General features: G+C 39.8%; 2 protein-coding genes across 4 annotated transcripts; both read right to left on the reverse strand.

The window, feature by feature from the left end:
• Nucleotides 1-1,446: 1,446 nt before the first annotated feature.
• Nucleotides 1,447-6,671, reverse strand: ttpal (tocopherol (alpha) transfer protein-like). Of its 3 annotated transcripts, none has more exons than XM_026368935.1 (6): nucleotides 6,618-6,671; nucleotides 5,167-5,391; nucleotides 4,119-4,362; nucleotides 3,751-3,944; nucleotides 3,421-3,531; nucleotides 1,447-2,500 (listed from the first exon to the last, which is right to left on the reverse strand). In XM_026368935.1, exons 2-6 carry the CDS (start codon nucleotides 5,374-5,376, stop codon nucleotides 2,222-2,224), a joined length of 1,038 nt encoding a protein of 345 aa, XP_026224720.1. In that variant the 5' UTR covers nucleotides 5,377-5,391; nucleotides 6,618-6,671; the 3' UTR covers nucleotides 1,447-2,221. The 3 variants fall into 3 exon arrangements, with proteins under 3 accessions (XP_026224720.1, XP_026224721.1, XP_026224723.1); XM_026368936.1 differs by lacking the exon at nucleotides 6,618-6,671 and adding an exon at nucleotides 6,483-6,611; XM_026368938.1 differs by lacking the exon at nucleotides 6,618-6,671 and adding an exon at nucleotides 6,125-6,476.
• A 2,244-nt stretch (nucleotides 6,672-8,915) lies between these two features.
• On the reverse strand, nucleotides 8,916-14,346 carry hnf4a (hepatocyte nuclear factor 4, alpha). The gene is made up of 10 exons (XM_026368109.1): nucleotides 14,040-14,346; nucleotides 12,877-13,051; nucleotides 12,511-12,605; nucleotides 12,009-12,115; nucleotides 11,746-11,901; nucleotides 11,231-11,318; nucleotides 10,969-11,121; nucleotides 10,607-10,843; nucleotides 10,375-10,497; nucleotides 8,916-9,899 (listed from the first exon to the last, which is right to left on the reverse strand). Exons 1-10 carry the CDS (start codon nucleotides 14,158-14,160, stop codon nucleotides 9,757-9,759), a joined length of 1,398 nt encoding a protein of 465 aa, XP_026223894.1. The 5' UTR covers nucleotides 14,161-14,346; the 3' UTR covers nucleotides 8,916-9,756.
• Nucleotides 14,347-25,456: the final 11,110 nt, after the last annotated feature.

Here is a 25,456-nt window from a genome sequence, read left to right on the forward strand (position 1 = left end):
GCCACAGTATTTTGCATTTACTGTGGGTTACACCATGGACGTAGAGTTAAGACATTTCAGCAAGACAGTAAAGCTTCTTGAATCTTGAATTGAAGTCACGGTTGCTTTAGCCCATTTCTCCAACATGGTTTCATTCAACTCCTGGTTCCAGTTAGCTTTAATTGATGTCATTAGCTGAGGATCAATGTTGTTATCTGGAAGTTGAGTCATGGCAACGGGTTCCTTCTTGTTAAGTCAACCTAACAAGTCCAGTTACCATGACTCAAACTCTAGATAACTTGATCGGGATGACTGGGAATCTTAAACAACACTGTGACTGTTTGAATGATGTCATCAATACGGACAAATTTGGTTTAAAATAATAAAAAGAAAACGTTTCTGCATCAATAAAATGCTAATGAAGGTCTGATGATACCAGTTTCCAGTTTATGACCATTTCATAAAATAAGCCAAATTGTAGCACTATAACAATGTTGTTAAATATATGAATAATCCCACATTAACTAGCATGAATGTTTATAAATATCAAATAATAAATATAATTACATTTAAATAATGACTGAAATGAATGTTTCATGGATAACACTACTACATCACTACATTATTTTAATGCACTTTGCTATGGCTGGGTTTAATTTAGTAAAACAAGTACTTTTTCTTCCACCACTGTATTTCTGAGGTCTGTGGGTACCCATGAATCAAGTTTGGGAAAACACTGTTCAAGTCAGTTGCAATTATGTAGCTAAAATACCCACGCTGTCCACAGAGCCTGCAGCTAGCCACTACCACGTGGCAACAACAGCATCCACAGCACAAACAAGACACAAATAGCACATTCTCTGTTTGAGTTTACTTTACTGTTTTACACTAGTGAAATATTCTAAAATACATTACAGCTCATAGTCACACACATGCTTCTGATAACAATATAAAAGACCAAACTAAATGATTCAAGTCAGCTTTGGGAAACCGCAACAAATACCACATTATTGCACATTTCTTTAAATGGCCTGATGTATGATTTGGCAAACGAGATGTGTATAAAGTCAGCACTGAATGTTCTATTCCTCATTTAATAGAATAGATGTCATCAGTAATGGCTGTGTCCGTGTTAAGACTGTGTGAAACAACACAGGCACACATCAGTAGACTCAAGCTAAAAAAAGAAAACAAGTCATCAACTAAACAAAGGCCTTGAAATACTGTGTATGAGCTATATAGTAATAAAAAACAAATACATTGACTGGTAAATCTATTACAGTGCTCACACTGCTACAGCGGTTTCCACTTACTAACAGTGAAACGCTGTACATCCATCCTTATGTAAGACAAGCTCTGATACACGACTATTGCTTTGGTACTCACAAATGCAACACGATTTATGATACACCCCAAGAAGAATCCACAGGTTAACAACAGTTTAAGGCAACAGATTAGACGGTTACATACACTTAATGTCTCCACTTTCTTTGACTTGAGTTGTGGGGCCAGGGAGCACAAACGATCATTACATGACTGATCGCAGGTATGCAGATACTAAACAAACTTCTGCAGTGGAAAATAATAAAGCATATGTTCACACTTTTTCGTTGAATCGGTTTGTTTATAGCTGTAGTAATTCCTCCTGTCCATACTATCCGTTCAAAGATCTCTTATTAGAGGCCTTCCAGTGTAAGACAAGGGCAACAGTCGTGGTTCGCTGCTAATATGACTCGTGAAATCCCCTCTTTTGTGTTTCCTAAGCCAATAACGAGCTGCGGTGGACAGTTACTAACACAAACAGGGACTATAAACACAGGAAATTGCCCACTTGATTTAGCTACTGCTTAACTAGGACTGCTAAAGCCTCATTTTAGCTTCTGCTGAACACAAAATGATGACTCTGGATCTTGTCCCCAAGGAGGAATGATTACATCAGGCAAAATCTGCTTCACTGTTCAAATGAACACCTGGCTATGAAACAAAAGTGAGGCCACCAATAATCACTACACATGCAATGGCTCATGTCATAAGCTTCCATGCCTGAGCCTTCAGCTGCCTTGGAATCATGATTGAATGCTGGGCTAAGAGTGACATAGTTAAGATCTTCTTCCTAATGTAAGTGCTACTTAGTAAAATAAATCATGTACAATATTGGCAACTTGCCCTGTAAAAGTCTACACTTGTGTTTCTAACAGGAAACGTCCTCTTAGTGATGGAGTCTCTGCATCTACAGTGTGCATCAGTAACAGTAGTAAAGTTGGGAGCGCAGCCCCCTGAAGGTGTCCTCGTCCTGCCCACTGGCCTGCTGTCCTTCAAACAGCATGGAGTCTGGGAACACCACGCCCTCTAGTGGATCCGGCTGGCAGAACTCCACTATGAACTCCTCCTCACACTCCAGCAGCAGTCTCGACCAAGCACACATGTCCAGCTGGCCCGCGCTGCCGCCGTACTCCTCTGGCAGGACCGACTGAGGGATGTTCTGATGCAGAGAGCGCAGGTCTGAGCCGTGGAGGATATACTGCTCAAAGACACAGCCAAAGAAAATCACGTGTCAGTGATGTCTTCTGCATCAGCCAATAGCTCTATTATTTAAAGTGGTCATAATCAATATTTCTAGTAATGGGAAATCTGGCACTCACGCTAATGAAGCCACACAGAATTATCCCTCAGCTGTATGAAGCTGCTCTACAAAGCTTTACAGCTTCTTTTAGCTTCTTTCAGTTCCCTGCATGGGTTTTACGGTTTTACAATTTTACTCTTGATTTACTCCTCCATGTAGGAGACTGCGGTTCGAATCCCAGCTGTGACATACCCGCCAGTATGGTCCTTAGGCAGGACCTCCTTATATTTACCATGCCTTCTACTGTACCTTGTAAGTCGCTTTGGATAAAAGTGTCTGCCAAATGACTAAATGTAAATGTAAAGATCATAAGTATCTCTGGATGCAGAAGTCAGAATAGGGTTGGGTCAGATTTCAGACACTGGATCTAACCTGACCATTTCCCACAGTCAAGGGCTTCCTGATATTTCCCTTGGAAGTTAGTAGAGATCAAACCAGCAATAAAGACGGGGTAAATATTGGACAATAATCTAGTGGCAACTCAAAATGAAAGTTTATATTTTGCCATATCTGCAAATTGTGTAAATAAGCAACTATATGCTAATACATTATTTATTTATATTTATTTAAAAGGTGATGAGTTACTAGCTTATTTCCATGTCCAGAATATATAAAGTCAGTTTAAATTAAAGCAAATCAACCCCTTTCAGGGGATTTTTAGAAAATATAGCCTTGTATCCTCAAAAAAAAAAAAATTTAAAGATGAAAATAGGCCGTTATTTTGGAACACAGGCAGTAGATAAAAGGAAGGCGCACAATTCCAAATAGATCTTTGTATAAAACAAAATAGTCAGAGACAATTCAAGGACAACAGTTACCCTCTCTGCCATCTTCTCCTTCAGAAACGGCTTAATTATAGCAAAGATGCCTTTGAAAATCCGGGGCTCGTTAATTATGTTAACGGCCTTGATTCTGATTGGAAACCCATCCTGTGAAGAGAAAGAGAAACTGCGTTTACAACAGTCTGTGCCAAATGTTGTAAATGGGTTCTGTGCCTATATGTACATGTACAGTTTAGTCATGACCAAACTCAGCCAGTATTTCGTCATCATATCATCACATTTACTGTTGTCTGATTACATTAAATTAAACATTAAATCACAGTTTGAGGAAATGCTGCTATCCTTTATTCAAGACTGGGATTTTACCTGGAGGATGCTCACAACTTTTTTGGCAAGGAACGGGCCTGGATTAGACGCTTGTGACATGCCCACTCCAGTGTAGTCAGCCAAGATGACGATACCGTTGACCTGCGTTTCTTCTGGCTGAATCAACTTCTCCAGAGTCAGATATATGGCTCTCACATTGTCAACAAATGGATAATCATTTGGTTTCCATTTTCCTGGAAAGGGAGACTGAGTTGAGTAACTGTAAATTATGAGTAATGTACGTGGGGGAGAACTGTCAGTAAGTGGCTATTAGTCATTCAAAGTTTGAGCTTACAGAATTATTAAGTCACTGTAGCACTGCTGAATTCTGCGATGAAGAGAAAGATGAAGATAAAATATACACCAACCTGGCCGAAGACAGAGGATGTAGCGTCCGTTAGGGTCTGGCCACGGGAGGACTGTAAGAAAGCCCTTGTCCAGGACGTGCTTCACCGTGGATGGCTTTAGGTCCTGGAACACCTCTGGCCAGGCTTTACGACCTGCGTGGTAATTGAGCAGCAGCTGCAGAGCACGGTCATAGTCAAACTTCCTGGCCCGCAGGAAGCGCAGGAGGAAAGCATCGTCCAGCCTCGTTCTGAGATTGGGCTGTTCCTGCAGAGTGAGGGGGGAAAATATCGAATCACTTCATTAGGTAAAGAGATGGTTATAAAACAAACAAACAAAACACAGCTTGTGAGGAAACACCATCAGAGGCTGCAGATATTTTAGTCAAAATGATTTATGAAAAAGGCTTTTCAAAAAATAAGTGTGTGCATGTTCCTTCTTTACAATGAACACACACACACACTGCAGATTGTTTTGAGGCAGGTTAGGGAAGTCAGAGGAGACAAAGATTTAAAAAAGCCTGGGTTTTGTTTTTTCATGAGATTCACTACCAACAATGAAAGTATAGATGATCTTCAGCCTTAACTTCTTCTATTAGAGGTGAAAGAAAATATTGTCAGACCTGAGTACTGCAGGATTGTGTTATAGGACACTGTTTCACATTTTTTATAATAACTTTAATGCAAAGGTTCATGGCAGACAGTGGTTCATGCTGTGATGTGTTTAAAGGCCAGAATGTTTAAAACAGTGTTGTGTGTTGTGAGTTTTTTTACTCAGACTTTTATATGGTATATAAATATAATGGCATATGGTAACTTATTCTTTATAGTTTTATCTTTATTTTTTGGAGGCACATACAGTATTATCCTGTATACTGATGAATTTTGCTAATCGGCCTGTCTTTTTAAAAACATTTTACACATTCTACACATGTGTATCATTAAGTAATTTTGCATGATGGTACTGTTTAATAAATGGGACAGGTTCAAGTTTCGTGATCTTGTGTAAATCCCAGATTTTGTGTTTCTAACAATCTCACTGTGACATAGAGACATAGCATAAAAGCAAAACCTTTAGTATCATGTCTCTCAGTGCCTGGACGTCCCGGAGACGCCATTCTGGTTTCTCCTGGAGCTCATCTCGTGCCTTGGCCACCAGTTCGGGGGTCAGAGTGCAGGAGTAGATGGGTGGAGGGGGCCCTGGGAACCAGCCGAGTCCTGCAGCTGCTGATGGGTCTGCTGGAGGAGACGTGAGGTGGATGGTTTCATGCTGATTGGCCATGGACAGTCAGTGAAGCTGTGTGGAAAACAACACACACAGAAGCAAAGAAACTGTGAAAACAGAAAAGTAAAAACTGAAGCTATGGACTGGAACTGTTTATTTAGTTTCTGTCTGTTATGATATATTTAGTGGTGGAGTAAATACTTAAAAGTAACTATACTGTAATTTCAGTAATCAAATTCCCAAACATTATTTTTGCAAACTATGACATACTCCAGTAAAATCATAATAATAAAATAATAATGGCAAACACCACTTTGGGAGCAGGACATCAGTTCATACACTATATCATTTTGAATAATCACTAAGGTGACAGAGATTTGTAGATCAGAACTTCAACTATGACAGGTTCTCCATCTTCTATCAAGTACTCAAAGCTGTACTTCAGGGTAGTATAGAAATAAATGTACTTGGTTACATTCCACGACTGCATAGCTTTAACACTTTGCTATACATACACTGCCCGACAAAAAAAAAAGTCACTACCTGGATTTGGGGGGGCAGTGCTATGATCTGGGGTTGCCTCAGTTGGTCAAGTCTAGGTTCAGCAACATTATGAGGTCAGCTGACTACCTGAATATACTGAATGACCAGGTTATACCATCAATGGATTTTATTCTTCCCTATTTGTACAGGTATATTCCAAGATGACAATGCCAGGATTCATCGGGTTCAAATTGTGAAAGAGTGGTTCAGGAACCATGACATATCATTTTTACAAATGGATTGGCCACCACAAAGTCCAGACCTTAACGCCACTGAGAATCTTTGGGATGTGCCGAATACTGCGCAGAGGTCCAACTCTCCTCTTCAACACTCATGCGAAAAATGAATGCAACTCTGAACGGGAATAAATACTCTGACGCTGCAGAAGCTCATCAAAATGATGCTACCACGAATGCGTGTAGTAATCAAAGCTAAAGGAGGTCCAACTAAATATTCAAAGGTGTGACTTGTTTTGGACGGGCTCTGTATATAGGATGTAAAAGTGAGAAAAGGAGCAGAGTTAATATCTAACGTTACTTAGCAAGTGTTGCTAATACAACCTGACCCTGAACACTACCGATGCGACAGAACGGAATTCAGAATAATGACTGATTACCAACCAGAAGATACGTTTAACATTAACCCTTTAGGACAGACATTGACACATTTTGTGAACATCAACTAGCAAATGATAAAATTGCTTCACAAAACAGCCGCAACAGCTCAAAACCACAACGACAAAAATCACAACCGACCTATCACGAAAATCCTCTTTCCGGGTAGAGCAGCGGCACTCTCTCATTGGTCCATTTGCAACATGTGATGTGCTGTGACGCAGCAGAGGACGTCTGTTGTTGTTGTGGCGGCTGTGCTTCTTCAAGTGCCGCTCGGAAATGAGACGGATAATTTCAATTTACAGGATTTGTTTATTTTTATTTTTGTACGTTTTGCGTCCGTTTGATAGCGACACCGTATATGAGGACTAATTGTTTGTCTTTTTATTTTTCTATACCAAATGGATCAGTTACACTTCAAAACAGCAGGTGGCAGAATATACAAACACACACAGTGTGTGTGTGTGTGTGTGTGTGTGTGCGTGTTTCTGTACAGTGGCAAAAAAAGTTGTTTTTTTTCTGCATTAATTTGATTAATAACCTTTTTAATTTAAAATGTGATCTGAGCTTTGTCCAAGTCAAGAGTATTAACAAATAAAATGTGCCTAAAGTAATAACACGAAAAAAATCAGATCTTTCATATATTTATTGAGACCAATCATAAAAACCTCACAGTGCTAGTGGAAAAAGTATGTCAAAAAAGCTAATTGGAGTCAGGTGTTAGCATAAGTTAGAAAAATTAGTTGACTAGAGCTATGTTGACTGACAAAAAATACTCAAACCTTTTGAGTTTGTGCCGCACAAGAAAAAGATGCTTATGTGAGCCATATCTCACCAAAAGGAGCTTTAACAGGATCTACAATCAAGAATTGTTGATTTACATAAAGGAACAAAAGGATTTCAGACTTTAGAGTTTCACCAGTCTAAAGTTAGACAAACAATCTACAAACGGAGACACTGTGGGACTGTGGCTACTCTACTAAGAAGTTGGCGGCCAGTCAAAATGAACCCAAGAGCACAACAAACACTCATTAATGAGTGAAAGAAACAACACAGAGAGACAGCCAAAGATTTGAAGGCATCATTGGAAGTGGTTAACATCTGTGTTCATGAGTCTACAGTATGTGAAACACTGAACAAGTAGGGTGTGTATGGCAGGACACCACTAAGCAAGCTGCTGCTAAAAAGAACATTGCTGAATGCCTGAAGTTTGTGAAAGAGCTCATTGACACTCCACAGTAGTAATAGCAAAATGTAAACTATATTGAACTATTTGGAAAGAACACACAGTACTACATTTGGCGTAAAAAGGGCACAGCATATCATGAAAACATCACCCCAACTGTAAAGTATGGTGGAGGAAACATGATTTGGGCCTGCTTTGCTATATCAGGGCCTGGCCAGCTCACAGTGATTGAGAGGAAGATAGATTCTCAAGTGTATCAAACAATTCTTCAGGATAATGTGAGAATGTCTCCACATCAACTGAAACTCTGTAGAAGCTGGGTGATGCTGCAGGACAATGTCCCAAAACACTGGAACAAGTCCACAACAGAATAGCTTCAGAAAAACAAAATCGGTATTTTGGAGTGGCCAAGTCAGAGCCCAGACTTCAACACAATAGAGATGGAATGAAAGAGAGCCACACACATGAGACGTCCAAAGAATATGACAGAGCTAAAACAGTTCTGCCAGCAAGAATGGGCTAATTTTCCTCCTCAATAATGTGCAGGTCTGATCCACAGCTACAGGAGGCACGTGGTTTAGGTTATTGCTGCCAGATTGGGTCAACCAGTAATTATTCCAAGGGTTCACATATTTTTCCACTATCACTATGAAGTTATTAAGGTTGTTCTCAAACAAGACATAAAAGACCTAAAAAAATTTGGTGTTATTACTTTAGGTGCTCTATATTTGTTAATGCTCTTGACTTAGATGAAGATCAGATCACATTTTTTGACAAATGAATGCAGAAAACCATGAAATTCAAAAAAATTTGCCACTATATACCATACATCATGTATATGTGTGTGTATACATACACACACACACACACACACACACACACACACACACACACACACACACACATATATACATATACATATATATATATATATATATATATATATATATATTCTGTTATGTGTCGGGGGATTTCTGGATGTGTAATCTGGTGAGTTTAAATGGAGCACGTAGACGTTAATTTCAGGTTTATTGATATGCAGTGTAGAAATATATCTTTCAACTTATCTTCCTGGGTCCCCCACTCTAATCTGTGCTATCTATAATTATTTTATGGCAATTTATCAGTGTGCTATCAGTGAACAGGCAGCCCTGCCACGTTGGACCCATTTTTTTCAAAGTGTTTAACCTCATTAAAAAGATGCAGATAATCACATTCACTCTTCAGTAAAATCTTCACTTTTGTTTATAGCTATTACAAAACATAGTCTGCAGAAAATGTAAAAATAGACCTGGAGATTTATTAATTCATCTTCACATTGTAAGGCAGAACAATGCCTGTTTTTGTAAGGCAGTATAGGTTACAAGGCACAATTAATTCTATGAGTTTAACCATGACAAAGTACTAAACAAAAAATATAATATATCCTTTAAAAACCAATACAACACATTATTGGGAAACATCCTCAGTATGACTTCTACAAAGTGGCACCACAGAGCCACAAGATTTCTTGGTGCCAGTTTTAATATGTTAAATTTGACTAGTGTAAATATGCAGGACATTTAAAAGACAAACTCATTCAAGAGATTTCTTTTAGCTTTCATTAAATTATGTTTATCTTGACTAAAACTGTTTTGTTACGAATAAACATAACATAAAATACTGTGCAACACATGACAATGTTAGGCGTGTTGTAACATTCATAAAATACTGACATGATCACATCACCATGTCTACCATGAGTCTTACTACACACACTGAGGCCATGCTAAAGGAAGTGACCCAATAATAAACTATATACAACAGCGTACTTCTTCTAAGTGTCAATAGAGAACAACAGAATGCCTGGAAACTTTTGATGCATATAGTTTTATCTGGCTTTTGCTGAGCTGTGGAGCTCAGCTGCAGCTTTGTGAGTGAACAACTAGACCCCCGAAGACTCAGCTAATCTGCAAGGGTCATGAATGCTATCACATTCTATATATTTAGCTACTTTATTATTTCAGTCAAGTCAACAGCTTCAATGCTGATTGTGTACAAACTTACATATAAAAACTCAATAAAAAAAAGAAGGAATAAGGATTCAGAGGCTTGTTAGATGGCCTCTTGCTTTGTTATAGCAGGCTGAGGGATGGAGGTCGGCTGCTTGGGCATGGTGGCTATGACCCCCTGAGCCAACTTATAATGTTCTGAGCTGGAGGCAGTAGGCGGGGACGGGATTGGGGTTTCAGGAGTGGCTGAAAAGTAGAACACAAAGAAACAGGAGCAAGTGAGAAGGAGAAACAGCATCATAAGCAGGCGTATATTTACTGTTCTATATAACTTGTGTTGGGGGCAGCATAATATTCAGATAAGAAATAAGCACTTTTGTGAAATTTCTCAGAGCATTAAACATGTTAAGAAAGAATAACAGAAGTTCTCTTTGACCAAATAATCCTGATTAGTTTCCATGAAGAACTTAGAGGATTATTCTGCCAGGCCTGTTTGCCCCTCCAGCTCCCTGACTGGGCTGCACATGGAGCTGGATGAGGGAAACAGACCCTTTCAATCAAAATATAATTAATTCCTCTTCAGTCAGATTAATGCCTCTGATCCCTCCAAGATGAAACTGGGATGTACAAGAACATTGTCTACGTGGAAATGCAAATAACTGAATGTTTAATCTGACAACAGAGAGTGAACCTTAGATGCATTCGTGCGTTTCGTGCTTACAGATTTGACCATTGTGGATCGGCGTTGGCATGTTGGTCGTCACTATAACATTACTGCTGAGGTGCTCCTGAACCAGGTGAGGATGCAGAGAGTGCGGCGCATGTGGAGCTTCATTGGCAGAACCTGCAAGACAAAGCACATGACGAGATAGGGTTTTTCTTATTTAACATTGCATATCTAATTAGATTATTATGTGATTCACATTCCACCAAAATGACCTAAAAGAGCTCACCCCCGAGAAGCATTTCTTGCAGCAGGTTGTCGATCTTGGCCATGCCGAAGAGTTTGACAAACTGGATCTGTTCGATCATTTGCCAGGTGATGCTCTGTAGCGTCGGCAGGAGCAGGAGCAGCTCCCCGAAGCGGCCTCGAGAGTCGTACTGCCTGTCATTGATGTAGTCCTCCAGGCTGACCTGGACCTGGTATCGCATCCGCTTGATCTTTCCGGGGTCACTCAGACCTTTAGCATCTGTGGGTAAATAAAAGCAAGCGTGTTTACAGAAAGCACTGTGTTCATGAGTTGTAACTTTCACACTGTGGTTTTGGACAACTCGTGTCTATTTTGCTGTTTAGAGGATCAGTCTGCAGCAGTACCTGGATCAAAGAATACTATGGCTTTCAAACAGGCATATTCATTGTCATCTATCTGAAGCTCCTGAAAGGGGAGCACCAGCTCATCCAGGATCCTCACTGCTACCCTGCCCACCTCCAACTCCGGGCAGTTTCTGGGAATGATGTGGTCATTTCCTGTAGGAGAAAGACATTCAAAACACTGCATCAGTACTCTACATCATCAGTGTAGTCTAGGGTAACATCATGCCTTTTTAAAAAAATTGACAAGTAATACAATACTTACCTAATAAGAGGATATCTTTGTATAGCATAGACCTCTTTGCAGCACCGAGAAGGAGGTGTTCTCCAGCATGAGCTCGCAGCAGCGCCACCTGAAACACAGTGAATTCATTTGCTTTATTTAGTGGCACGAGAATCAGCTGAAGCTCTGTGGGAAGCTTCAAATGCAGAGCATGAAGCTCACTCACTCACAAAACATCAGCCAATGAGTTACCAAGGCCTGGTGATCACACTGTTAATGATTCTGCACGTTTTCTGCAGCTTTTTTTTTTTTTTTTTTTTTTGAGGAGGTATAACTTTAAAACCAGCTCATCATATTCTAACCCAGGATTAAAATACATTAACCATTATTGTTGAAGGCCTTCAGGTTTTTGAGCGCTGAAAAAACAACAGTAGATATTTTCGTGAATTCTCTCAGTCTGTACCCATGTGCTCCTGAGCCCACTCTGTGGGTTTGGGTTGATGAGTGACCAGAGTGTCTATACAGCTATGTACACTGTGTCTGTGGATGAGTCTTACCTGGTCATCCAGGGGCAGGTCACAGAAGGCTGGGATGTACTTGGCCCACTCCACCAAGACCAAAAGCTGCTGTTTCATGGATTCGCACACGTCTGTGATGGTGGCGATCTTTTTGGTCCTTATGTCACCATTAAGTATAGGAGCAGGGGAAGTGATCTACATGAGGGAGAACAGATGCAAAATCACTAACAACCTATAACTAAATAACTAAATAACAGGTGATTAATAGCAGTTCTGTGTGAATTCCAAATGTGACTGAGTACCTGTCTTGACAATACGTCTGCTTGGATGAGTGCATTGATGGATGGTAAACTGCTGTCTTCGTAGCTGGATCTCCTGGTGCTGATTCTGTCTCTTTCATTCTGCACAGCTACAAACAAACACATTTATGCTCAGTTGCACAAGGAAAACGTGCAATTTGCAGCAATTTGCAGTACAGATTTGACACCGGATCATTTAAAAGAAAAATAGGTCTTCCAAGGCTGTCATGTTTATCAGTATATGGCTATTATTGCTCTGAAATGTTTACTCAGCATAAGCTGGTCCGAGACTTCAGCGCTCTACAGAGTGAACATTAACAAAGTGCTACTCTCCCGGGTGTTGCAACACTCCCAGACGAGTCGTGTCAATTTAGCTGGGACAGCATACACTCCGCTAGTGATTTGCTGATTAAATAAGAAATTCAAGAGCCTGTGTTGTTTTCACAGAGACACTTAAACCGGGCATGTAGTTTTAGTTTGCACAAAAAAAATAAAAGGCTTGAACCTTCTTTCTTCATGCCAGCTCGGAAGCATTTCTTCAGTCTGCAGTATCTGCACTGGTTTCGCTTGTCTTTGTCCACAATGCATTGTCTGTTGAACCTGGACAGCAAGAGGAATAGGTTTCATGTTTTAAACTTTTGCAACAAAGGTGCCACAATTACCAGATGAAAATGGAATTATTCCAGCTCGTAGTTTCCAGCTTCTGAGAGGAATTGATGTTTTTTTGTGATTGTAAACTAAATGTGAGGACATCATCTTGGATTGTGGCGAATTACAACATGCATTTTAAGGACAGAAACTCTCTCCTCTGGCATGTGCTATTCTTTCCTCAAGCGAAGTTTAATTCAAAATTCAGAACATTCCTCCTCACCTGCACGAGTACATGTGGTTTTTGCGGACGCTGCGCCTGAAGAAGCCCTTGCAGCCGTCACAGCTGGAGGCCCCATAGTGTTTGCCTGTGGCCCTGTCGCCACAGATGGCACACAGGCTGCCTGCTGCCAGGTGCCCGGTGGCGCTCATGTTGGTGCTTTCAGCCGGTGAGGAGTCTGACGCGAGGAGAGAGGAAGAAACAGGGGCATATCATCAGGTCAGCGGGCTTCTAGTGTCCACAGTGGTATTACATACATAACAGGTGATAGTGTACATGCACCAAGAAATATGTTTGATCACTAGTTCAGAGGCCGTGTGGCTGGTTTCATTTAAGAAGGTGTGAACGACTAGAATGAATGCAGTGATTAGCCGCATTTACGGCTGATCAAAACCAGCCTTTATGAGAACCAGCTTGAGTAGCTCAGACAGAGTCAACAGAGGATAACTGATGAAGGCTTGATTACCTCTGAAAAGGCAATCAATGGAGACAGTTTTGCCTTAGCCACCCTCACAGTCACCAGACCCAGTCAATCAATCATAGAGCATGTCACGACAAATTTAATAGATTCAAAAATGACAGGCTGACTCACGAAAAGTCATTGTTTGAGATAACTATCAAACAGAGAAGAGACGTGTTAGTGATAAAAGAAGGTCTAGCAGTGAGGTGCTTTTTGCCTCAATGGGAAATTTAGAATCAGGATCAGACGTCATGGGAGACTGCATATATAAATAAGTTGGTGTCACTATATCTCAAAAACCTGACGCCTTTTCTCTTCACTTTAGAGTCTGTGGGAACTGACTGTTAGTAACACGAGAAGGGTGATCGAAATACTCCAACTACTGCTTCAACAGACAATAAATATCACGGCACTGTAATCAATCCAACGTCACATCGCTCGACAAGCTCGAGCAGGTTAAAACTGCTCTGACCAAATGACCTGGCACATTGAGAATACAGCAGGGTATGTTAAATCAGAATCTGCTAATGCTCCACCATCGCTCCACCGTGCAGGACCATCCTTCTGCCAGCAGAAGCAGGCTGACTGGTGACCCCCCTTTTTATTCACTTCACGCCAGGACTCCCTCTGTCCTTTCCTGACCAAAGTTTTAAACCAGTAAAAGTTTCAAAGTTCAACGACAGAGTTGCATCTGTGTATGACTCACCTGTGCCCAACGGGAGCACTTGCATGTTTTCGAACTCCAGCGTGGTGTAGGCTGGGTCCAGAGCCTCACTGTAGTCTGCCATGTCCATGTCTGCTAGTGCTTTGGACAAACAAATTCTCATCTACCTGACAGTGGAGCAGAAAGACTTGTCCAAGAAGCTAATGTGCCCCTCACCCCCTCCTCCTCCTTTCCTTCTGACACCCCCACACACCTCAACTAACCTCCCTCCTTCTTTTTGGGCCTAACTCCGCCCAGTAACAAGGTAGCTCCCTGGTCCCCTTGAGTGTGATAGGGACCTACTGGTGTCAGAGAGGAGACCAGTGTCTGACAGCAGAGCTCCTTTCCTCTCGTGCTGCTCGCCAGAAGAGAGGTGGAGTGTCTCTCTGGTTGATGGTTAACTAGTCCCTTCAGTGGTGAATCACTGGCTTTTTTTTTCCTTTTGAAGAGATAACACAACTTTGATATCTGCCATATCCTCTAGCTGCTCAGCCAGTAACAGATAAACAATTCCTCAATGAGAGCTGTCAGGCCAGTCCTCCAACACTTTAAACCACTTTACACAGGCAATGCTCCCTGTAACATGTTGACATCACATGCACACAAATCACACCATGCTTTTAATTCATTTTACCACCATGGATGGATTTCACAAGGCAAGGCAGGGGCCTCCTATACTGGAAATGAAGAGTGGCTACAGAAACACTGGAGTGTCAAATGATGCCTGCTACTTTCTGAAAATGACGTCTGCCATTCATGTCAGCATCACATCACCAAGTGTGTCAGCTGTTTTTTTCAGCTTTTTTACATATAGCTACAATTTTTTTGGTTTCAAATTTTATACACAACACACAACAGATCCACACTGACGGCCGCTTGCACAGATTTTATCCTAAATACTACAGCTTAATATGTAAAACGTTATAGGAAACTATAAAACACTGTCTGAGATGCTGGTTAAAATTTCTTAGAGCTGTTCTACTTTCAGTAGCTTTACACGTTATACTGTAGTTAATGATTTGTAACTGTAAACTAAATATGCAGTTTCAATATAAAGGAGAAAGAAAGACAAACACAAATATCGGATTGGTTTTGAATGGCAAATGCTCGATGTTAAAAGACTTAGGAAAACACACACAGACGCACTACAGCTCCAGCCTTAGTTACTTTAAGATGGAACATTTTATTTGTACAGTTACTTCATGATGCACAGTGATCAACACATTCTCATCCCACAGCATCACATAGTGCTGCTTCCCACTTGGTGTATCAATACCAACACTACACTGCTAGCTGAATAATTGTGGCTGCTTGTCAGATCACTCGTCAGAACTATTTGTTACAGTTGTGGAAACGTCACTGTTTGATTGATTTTATGCACAAAAACAAAAGGGTTAGAGTTAGGCACAAAAGATTCAGGGTTAGGGTAAGTTCAAAGACAAAATAAGTACCTGGAAACGTTACAACACGTAACGTCTCACACAGTCAGATGACGTCCCTTTACGTCTCATACCGACAATACCTTTAGCATTGATATGTGACGCCAGAGAATGTGATCAAGCATCAATGTCTGCACTTCCACATTAAAACACTGCCAATGTGTTAATGTGTTTGTATAAAAATGCGGTATAGTAATAATACCATGCTGACAGGGTGCATTGTATTTATTAAGTACTTTTACTTCAACTATGCTAGTTCTACTTACGTAGGAGTATTTTTAAGTGCAGTAGTGTTTTTACTCAAGTAAAGGAGCTGAGTACTTTGTCCACCAATACAAACCCAATGATCAACTTATAACAGTCCATCCTATTCAGACCCATGTGTGATATGTCACTTTTTTAACAGTTGAAATAACTGTGACGCTAATGCAAAGTGATGCCTTTATGTAAAATACTGTCATTGTTTGTGATAATGCACGTGAGGCTGATCTTTAAACCCAACACTTTTTGTTGGAAAGCGATAGGGTCCTCTGAGATGATTTAACACCACTTTAGAGAAACAAGTTACAGGCTACTAGTAAGAACGGTGTCTCTGAGATTTTAGATACATGTACCTTCTGAAAGTTTTTGAGTAAGTCATTTGATAACACCCCCTACCTGACATACCTACCACATCATGGAGAAGGGTACCAGAGCACTGCAGAGGAGGAAGAATGATAGCTGGGCAGAGGCCTCCTTCTCAATATACAACTACTGAGCTCAGTATTTGAATATTGTAGCTTTAAAAGCTGCAATATGTACTTCAAGCTAGTATCAGCATGAAATTCAAACTCCATAGACTGCTCTGCCCAGCACTCCCTCTTCCTGCTCCGCTATACTCTTCCCTTCAGTTATTAGTCATTATTAAATCAGCTTGGTTCAGCCTATTTATATAGCACCAAATCACTACCAAAGTCATCTCAAGGCACTTTACTGTGGAGGGTAAATTACAATAAAAAAGAAGCTAGAAGTGTACTAAATATGCAGTATTAGTTGCTATTCTCTGATTGGTTAGACAGGCATGCCTCAAACTAAATACTTTACTAAGTAAGTATTCACTTGGTAGTACTACTACTAAGTGAATATCTCTGTATTGCTGCGGGTGCTGTTCTGTTAGTCTGACTTTACAGGAGGCATCAACAGGACTGCTCCACAATAACATGCATTTTGGAGCATGTTTCTGCTAAAACACATATTCCAAAAAGTTACAGCTTTAAGTAAAAGAGCAATGCTTTTCTATTGCTAAAAACTAAAGTTTGTATTCAAAATGTTGCTAAATAAAAAGTGGTAGCTAAATGTATTTGAAGTTTAAAGAATGAAGGGAACACCTAGTATCTAGTTCAGTCCAGCAGCCCTCCAACAAGAGGAGACAAATAAGAAGAGAGGACATTTTGTTGCACAACTCGTTCAGTCATTTCTTTTTGATCTTTGTTTGCTCTTTAGTGACATTTGTGACAGTAATTTTAAGTTACTTAAAAAGGGGTACATACTGTAGGTACATAGGTACATGGTACATACAACTGGCATCAATAACAGATCAACAGGTTGCCATATTTGCCTCTAAAATTAAGTAAAGTAACTCACAATTGCATGAATGTGCTTAGTTATTTCCACAACTGCATGTTATGATAATGTCAAGTAAATAAAAACACTAAATTAAAAGATTCACATTAGATTTGAAATATAACCTTTAAAGTGAGAATTATCCAGCACTGGGCTAAAAGCCCATGCACTGGTTTTCCACATGTGACTTTTCCAACCCACTGTCCTCAATCAGATTGTTTTCTAAATTAAATCCTCTGCTTGCGCAAAGTGGCTGCCTCTTACATGCCATAGAGCAAACAGTAGTCTTGTATTTGAAGAGAAAGTGCCAGTACATAACAATAGGTCAACGATCCTGAGTTCAACCAGACCTCAAAGCAGTAAACCCCCATGTAGGGTAATCTTGTTAACCATACACTTAAATTACACTGGAGACTCATAAAATTATTTTTCTTCTAGCAGACAAACATCATTACATTCCTAAAGGCTCCTGTGCATCATTTTGAGATGACCTGTTCAATGATTAAATATTTTTAAAGTCCACTCTTACAGTAATCCTATCAGAAATTCACATAATCAACATGTGATTAAAAGCAACAGAAACTCTTTTCAGGTATGATTATCAATTTAGATTCATTGATCTTTGGCTCTAACAGCAAATAAATGCATTGAAGGTCTTTAACAAGCTGATTAACTCAATGGAAACTACGCCCATGATCAAAAAATGATTAGCAGCCTTTTACACACTTCATGCTGCAGCAAACGCAGCTCAGTTGGAGCCCGTCGATTCACTTGTGTGTACAGAGGTCACCCATTACAACATTTCTTCATGTTCGATCCGTGCTGCTCTTCTGCAATGCCCATATTTGCTCAAGAAGTGTGCTGATTATTTCAAAGCAGTAAGCAAGTAAGAAGGTGGGTGGAGGGGGGGGGGGGGATGGGAGAATCACTGTTGAGCTATGAGTGAATCACTCACAGCAAATCTTATCTGAGCCCTCATTAAAGTGTTTTTACTGCTGTTCCCATCTTAAATTTCTGTGAACTCCTCAAGGAACAGTCATATACAGGACTATAAAGCATAATCTGCGCGGCTACAGCTTTCTTAATCATGAACCAACAAACTGTGCTGATGTGTCAGATAAGGTAGCTTAGCCCCAAATTCTCCCATCACTTATCTGTATTTCTGAGGTGGGGGGTTTGTGTTACATACTGTACCTGATTCAGCACACAGGGTGGACTGACACGTGCAGGAGGCTATAAAAGTCTAATGTTATAGCATCACATGTTGAGGCAGACACATTATTTCTGCTCTTGTTCATGCCAGCTAAAGTTTCATTTTTAATGCACTAATAATAGACATAAAAGAAGACCCTGTGTGCAAAAAGGGTTTTCTGCATAGTTTGTCTGAAATGAGGCTTCAGCAGTCGGAGGTAATCAAGTGAATGGGGAAACAGCTAGCCCTGGTAAAACCACAATGTGTCGATTTTGTTGTTGTTGTTTTTTTGTTTTGTTTTTTTTTCAAATATATGTATTAAATAGTCAAAATATAACATGAATTTGTGAGCTTTAGTGAAATTGATTATCATGTTTGCTGCCATTGGATTAGCCTAGCATGAACCTAGTGTTCATGTTAGGCAATAGAAATGATAATATGATTAATTATTATAATACAGAACCCAGAGGAGAAGCATTCATGGTGTTCATTTGTTTATGACCAATAACCTGTAATATCTATGAATTTCATGACAGTTTAGTGTTAGTTAGCAAAAGTGAATTGACTAACACACTACTAGTGGCAGTGATGGTAAACATGAGCAACATAATTCTGTACCTGCTAACCATCAGCATGTTAGCATAATGGTTAAACATTGCTAACAGAGTTTCACATTAAACAGCAGGTTACACGTATAAATGCCTTAATGGCCTGCACTAGACTATTTACAAGGGCTTCATCATATTAACAACCAGGATAGGTTTAATACTAACAACAATCAATGCCCTTATATATGATTCATTTCAAATCAAAATCCATTTATTTGTGTTAAAATTAAGACACAATAAATAAACTTATTTAGCTCTAAAACAGGTGTTACCACATTTCATTAATATGACTGACTGTACTCACGCTTTAATTTGTCCAATAAATAATGCCTACAATAGTAAATAGTAATAAAAAATAAGGTTGTTACTAGCTTATTACATTTAATAGCTTATTTCCTTTTGTTTGTATGCCGTGTTTATTCATTTTATGCATAAAAAAATGTTCATTTTGTTTTATTTTGGTAAATTTGTTGCTTGTTGATTTGGTGGTGGAGTAGGGCTGAATCTGCATCTTTTATTCAGTTTTTCTTTCTTTATTGATTTTGTTAACGCTTAAACAAAGATATTATGTATAGCTATGTTGTTAATGACAAAAGAGATAAAACCGTATTTTTATCATATTTAGGTGAAAAAAAGAAAGTAGGTTATGAGCAGTTCAAGCAGTACCTTTACCTGGCACTTTGATAGCGGCCGCAGCTGTTAAATACATGTGGGAGGCTGCCATGTGGTAATGTGATGAACCAGAGAGCGCTGTCTTATAATCAGTCACCCAAACTCCTGCCCTAGGGCTAAAAGTCAAAGGCTCGCTGAGACCTGATGTAACACTTGTGTGATTCTCCCCTTTGAAACTTCAAACTCCAGTTTGTGAACAAAGTCCTGTCTATCTTCTGAATAGGAATCTCCGACCACTGACCAAACTCCATTTGTAACCACTGCCTATTTGTACCTTCTCCTCAATGACTACATTTCATTTCCCCAAGTCCGATCTCAAAGGCAAGCAGCAGGGAAGCAACATAGTAAAATCAAGCCAGCAGCTGGGAGGAAAAAGACGATCGTGGGGGCTTGGAAGAGTTAATAAGATGTGGAATATACACTGTCTGGGGACTTATTTTTTTTCTCCCAAGAGAGCTACACCACAAGGGAAATGTGAGTGCTTGTAAGACACATCCAGGAGCGTGTTGATGTTGATAAGAGTAAAACAAAAGGAGACAATGTGCTGCCGGCAGCACATTTGAGGCCAGCAGAAAAAGGCTGCTGCTCTGCTGTCCTGCAGTAGATGGAGGAGATAGGTGAGTAGAGTGTCATGGCAAAGACCTTGTCAACAGATAACTATCTGCAAATAACAAAGCTTATGCAAGCCCCTGTGGCTGACTGGGGGAATATCATATTTTCTGTGCCACTGAAATAATGTCATCTACTTTCATCATCCACAATGACACAGATTGTTTTTGTTAGTTTTTCTCTGACGGTCAAATTATCTTCTATTGGCTATTTCCTAATAGTTTTATTTTGGCATGTGTAGTCTGATAAATGGTGTTGTAGAATTTCCCTGCTTTTATAGTGGAAACTACTTTTCTAGAGTAGAGATAATCTACTTTTTTTTTTCTTTGTGATAAATTATAACAATCACATATAACATATATACCTACAGAGACGTCAATTTATCCTTTGAGGCCTCCACAGCCTGTTTACCATCTCGCTCACCTCCTGCAGTGCGGTTAGATACATAACTCTGTGTAATAGTGGAAAAAATCTTCGTCTTAGAGACTTACAGGACATCTATGTGTTGACTGACAAGTTAAAAATGTACTGCAGAATCATTCTGGTCACTCTTCAGCTACACAACCTAACTTTTACCAGGTCATTTGTCTTATTCCAGTGAATGAAAAATGCTAAGAGAAAGAAAGTGTCAGGTTGAAATTAGATCTTTGTCTGAAGCAGCAGATGAGTTGTAATATTGCTCACACTCGTGATCACTGTTTGGTCTCAGGGTAATGATAAACCATTAGTGTCTAGTTCCCCAGTATCTTAAATTGAGGCTGGATTTATTTTATTTTTCCCCCTCCTAGGCATTTTTTGTTTCAAGTTTCCTTATTGCACTGCATTTCCTCACAGAAATTAACTAGCTGCACGTCAGTTCTTCTGCAAGTGCTCACCTCGTCTCATCTCGTATTTTAACATGTTTCACAGATCAGATCCGTCACCTACAAAAACGTGCTTCATCATGCTTACACATCTAGTCAAACTGAAAAGTATCCCCTGTGCACCAAATAAGTAAACAATTGCATCAATAAACACGAAGACCTGAGCAAGACGTAAATCAATCACAGTGCGTGATAAAGCTCTGTAATCATTAACTCTGTTTTGCTGAGAATTCATTTTGACTGCTAGCCCAATCACCTCAGTCAGCAGCTCTGCTCTGAGCACCTTTATCTCTGTAATTCTCTATAGGTCCTCCAGTCATCACCCAATCAATAGACATTTAACCTCCACAACTTGAATAACAAGGCACTAAATATTCAAGAATTCAACGTCATCCAGTCAGCGCTGGGCCTAAATTAGAGAGGACTTCTTTGTGTAGCCTTTAAAACCTAAATCTGATTAATACTGTCAACAAATATTAGCCATTTCTTGTTTTATTCAAGTCACACACATTACATTTGATCTGAGTCTGATCAAAGTTCATCACTTTAATGATACTTTAGATTGGACATTTTCACCACTTGATCAGCGCATGTTCTCCTTTTAGTTCATTCACTGCTTTTCTCTCTTTCTGTCAAGGTCACACGTTGCTCTGTTTGAACAGACCGATGGTGTCTCTGAATAGCGCTCTAACTTTGGATTTCAGTGTTCATTTACGGCCTTCCTGATCCAGGCCTGCTGACTGTACTGTTCAAATCCAGATTGAAATTATTTTTACACAAATGTCTCAGTGCAAAAATACTCGGTCATCAGTAAGTTTTGCTCAAGTTAAGGATATAAGCATTATCATTCAATTATTAAAGTAATTTTAAACACAGTCAGTCAGTGTCGCAGGAGGTAAAGGAGGCAACTGTCTCAGTTATATTTATTTTGTTTGTTGTAATAATCTGGATCTGCAAAGCAAATGCTAGTTATATGTTCTGGAGTATACAACACAATGTGTCTCTGCCAGGTGAATATAGAGGAGTAGCACACAGTAGCAAGTACTTAGCTGTACTTACAGTAAACACAGAACTTGTAACTGTATTTTCAATTAACAAGTAAAGTCTGACGTTCAAAGTTTTCTGTACAGTATGCCAACAACAATAGAAAAAATAGTCACTATACAGACGTATGGCTTCTCTGGGTGTTATAATTTGTATTGCATTTGGATTATTAGTACTGATGCCTTCCATTATTACTATTTAGTTCATAAAAGAGAAAGTAAGTTAAAACTAAATATGTCTCATATAGTGGAGCATGAATATTCCTCTGAAATGTAGTTAAGTAACACAGAATTATTTGAGTTTAGTAGCAATCTAAACTTTAAAAAATTGTTCCCTTCACCACTAAGTAATGTACTAAGTAAGTACATCGACACTGCACTGGATATAAGTAAAATCAGTGCTTGCTGCCATCATGTGGACACGCAACACAAGTCCCCAACTAGTCCACTCCTATTCCTACTCTACTCCTACTCTATAACCAGTTATACTGTTAAACTGTTCCCTTGTTACATTCACAGATTATTCTGTTTCTTATCTAATAACCTTTACAATACAACAGTTTAAAAACTAACATATGATTAGCAGTTGTCAGTGGATGTGTCTCTCAGTAGAGCAGCTTATACAGGCAAACAGTCATAGCACATTTCTTTTTAAAGCAGCAGTGAATCACAAATATGTGTCTCTACTGTAGGAAATTCAAAATTCAAATCAGCACTGCACTTTCGTTGGTCAGCTTCCAGCAGCTTTACGCTCCACGCCAGCGTCTTGTTCAGCTCGACTCGAGAATAATCTACACATTCCAACTATTTCCTAAAGTCCTCTCTGTTCCCGTTAGTTTTACCTGGGTCGGCAAAGTGTCCCAGTGTCCCATCTTGGCCGTACATCCCTGTGAAGGCCGAGCCCTGACAGTGAGCCGGCCAGATGAGCAAAGGCCCATGAGCCTCGGCGGCTCTCTCAGGCCCGGCCAGGCTGGGAGAACAAGAGGGGCCACCGTTACTGTATAGTCCAAAATGCCGGGGCCACTGGGGCGGTTGTAAGGGCCCACAGTACACAGGGATAATCCCCTAATGCCTGTCACAATGAGATTTGATTGGAGACTTGAACACTCGGATTAATGGTGTCAAGTGAACAGCGTGTAATGCCTACCCTCCGAACAGCCTGCTAATTGGGTTTCCTGCCTCAGTTTCACCTCAGAACTGCACACTGAATCTGGCCAAACATCTTTTGATTCGCTAATTACATATCACTGGAAATACTTTTTACTTTTAACATTTTGAATTCAGGACCTTTGCTCGTAACACTGAAATGTGTTTTATAGTGTTCATGGACAGAGGTTACAAGACAATGGATCATAGGTTTAATTCAGGTGTAGATCAAATTCCATTTGGTTTTGCATTGGATTGTAGATTGTTGTCTGATGGGGATAAATACAAGCATAACATAACGGGTTTTCATTACATATGCTTATTATTACAGTATTAGCCACACAGCAGCTGGTGTACCATGTAAGATCCATACAGTGCCACTAACATTAGGAGAAATGTTATTATGTTATGGCTGTTAGACCTGATGGTGTGTTGAGTTTAGTTTTGCCACGTCGGACCGTTAACTGTATTCCTGTCACTCAGATGGTGTGTTTGGAGCAGCTAGGCCGCTCCATGCCCTGCTGTCAAGTCATTGAGCTTTGTAGGCAAACAGACAGCTACTGCAGGGCTGTTGAACGGCTGCTGTCATGTTTACATTCAGCAAGTGATTCTGCCAACAGCACAGCTCAGGAGTTTGTCCAGGCTGTGACCGTTGAGCAATTAATCCCCTCTGTCTGACACAAAGTTATTTGAGTTATATGAGTTGTACGTTGCAAAGAGAAAGGTCTGTTAGTAGTAAGGCTCATGTACAGTGCATGCTCTGATTGTAAATCTTGCTGGAGACAACGTTAAAGCAGAAACAATGACTTGTGTGTTTGTGTTTGGACAAAGAAGCCTAGAATAACCTGGTCTAGGAGAAAAAGAAGCTTAGAGCAGGTCGCTGCCAAAGAATGTATTTGTAACATAAATGTCCTGCTTTTGGAAGACTTGTTAAGCATATACAAGTCCTTTCAGAAAATGTTGCTGTTGTAGTTAAAAAGGCCACTTTGGAACAGTCTGGACTGGATGATCTGTAAGGATCCACATAAAAATATCAAAAACGTGTTAGTCCATCTCTCATCCTGTCTGACTTCTCTGCCCTGACTGCATCAGTCAGCCTTAAGCCAAATGAAATACAAATGAGAATGCAGAGAAGTAAAAAAATAGCTGGCAGAGGTCCACCTTCACACTAAAAAACTAATGTTTCAGTAATTTCCTAAAACGGCAAAACTGTGTTTGTTCAGAGCTGCTCAGCTGCAAGTGAGTATTTGCAATAGCAGGACAGTGGACTGGGTCAGAATACAAACGCTCATCATAATAAAGAAACATGCTATTGAGAGTTCAATGATGTCTGATGACAAAATTGAACTATTTCAATTCAATGCAGTTTTTTTGTGTACCACCAGAGCCAAAAACTGCAAACCAGAGATATAATCCATTTTGATGGAACACTGCATCTTCCAACCATTAAATGTACTTTTAATCATGTGTTTTTTTCTTTATACTGTACACGCAGCAGTGGTAGCAGGGTAAGACTTCATCATCATTCACATCATTCTGTACATGTAAGATATTTCCCATGGACGTGTTTTTACCAGGTAGTAAATCTGTTCAACTTTAGTAACTGTAATACATGAAACTGTACCATTACAGGAGTGGATCTACAGGGTGGCAAAATATCAATATAATGACAAATATGTCCATAAGCTGAAACAAACAAGAAAGACAAAGTCAGTAGGAAAAGACGTTTGATGAGTCAAAAGTCGTTGTTGTCTGATCACACAGTGGCTAAGGGGAAAACGAAAGTACCTTTTGTTGTGCCACTTTCTAATGTGACAGGATTGTTGGATTGATAGTAATAAACTGATGCTGGAGAGTGTAGGAACAGTCCATACTGTATCAATGCTGATGTATTAAGTCATTTTAAACTAGAAGAGTTGTTCTGTAATCTGTAATAATCTGACAGACATTAGTGATCTGGCTCCATCACTGTTGGCTCCAGAGGAAAACACTGATCTCTTACGTTAACTGCTCAGTCAAAAACTGTCACCTCTTTCTAAATATTTGTTCTTATTTGGATTAGCGCTTTGTTACAATGGATTTGCATCCTCGCACCATGCAAATCATTCAATAAATTACCACAGGGAGTAAAAACCAAACACCCACCAGCTGTATGTGAAAGCTGAGGTAGTACAATGAGGCCTTTGCTTTCACTGAGGCTGTTCGAAACAGTCTGCAGCGAGCGGCAGAATGAAGAGAGACATGAC

The sequence above is a fragment of the Anabas testudineus genome, chromosome 7 (assembly GCF_900324465.2).
Source record: "Anabas testudineus chromosome 7, fAnaTes1.2, whole genome shotgun sequence".
Lineage (NCBI taxonomy): Eukaryota > Metazoa > Chordata > Actinopteri > Anabantiformes > Anabantidae > Anabas > Anabas testudineus.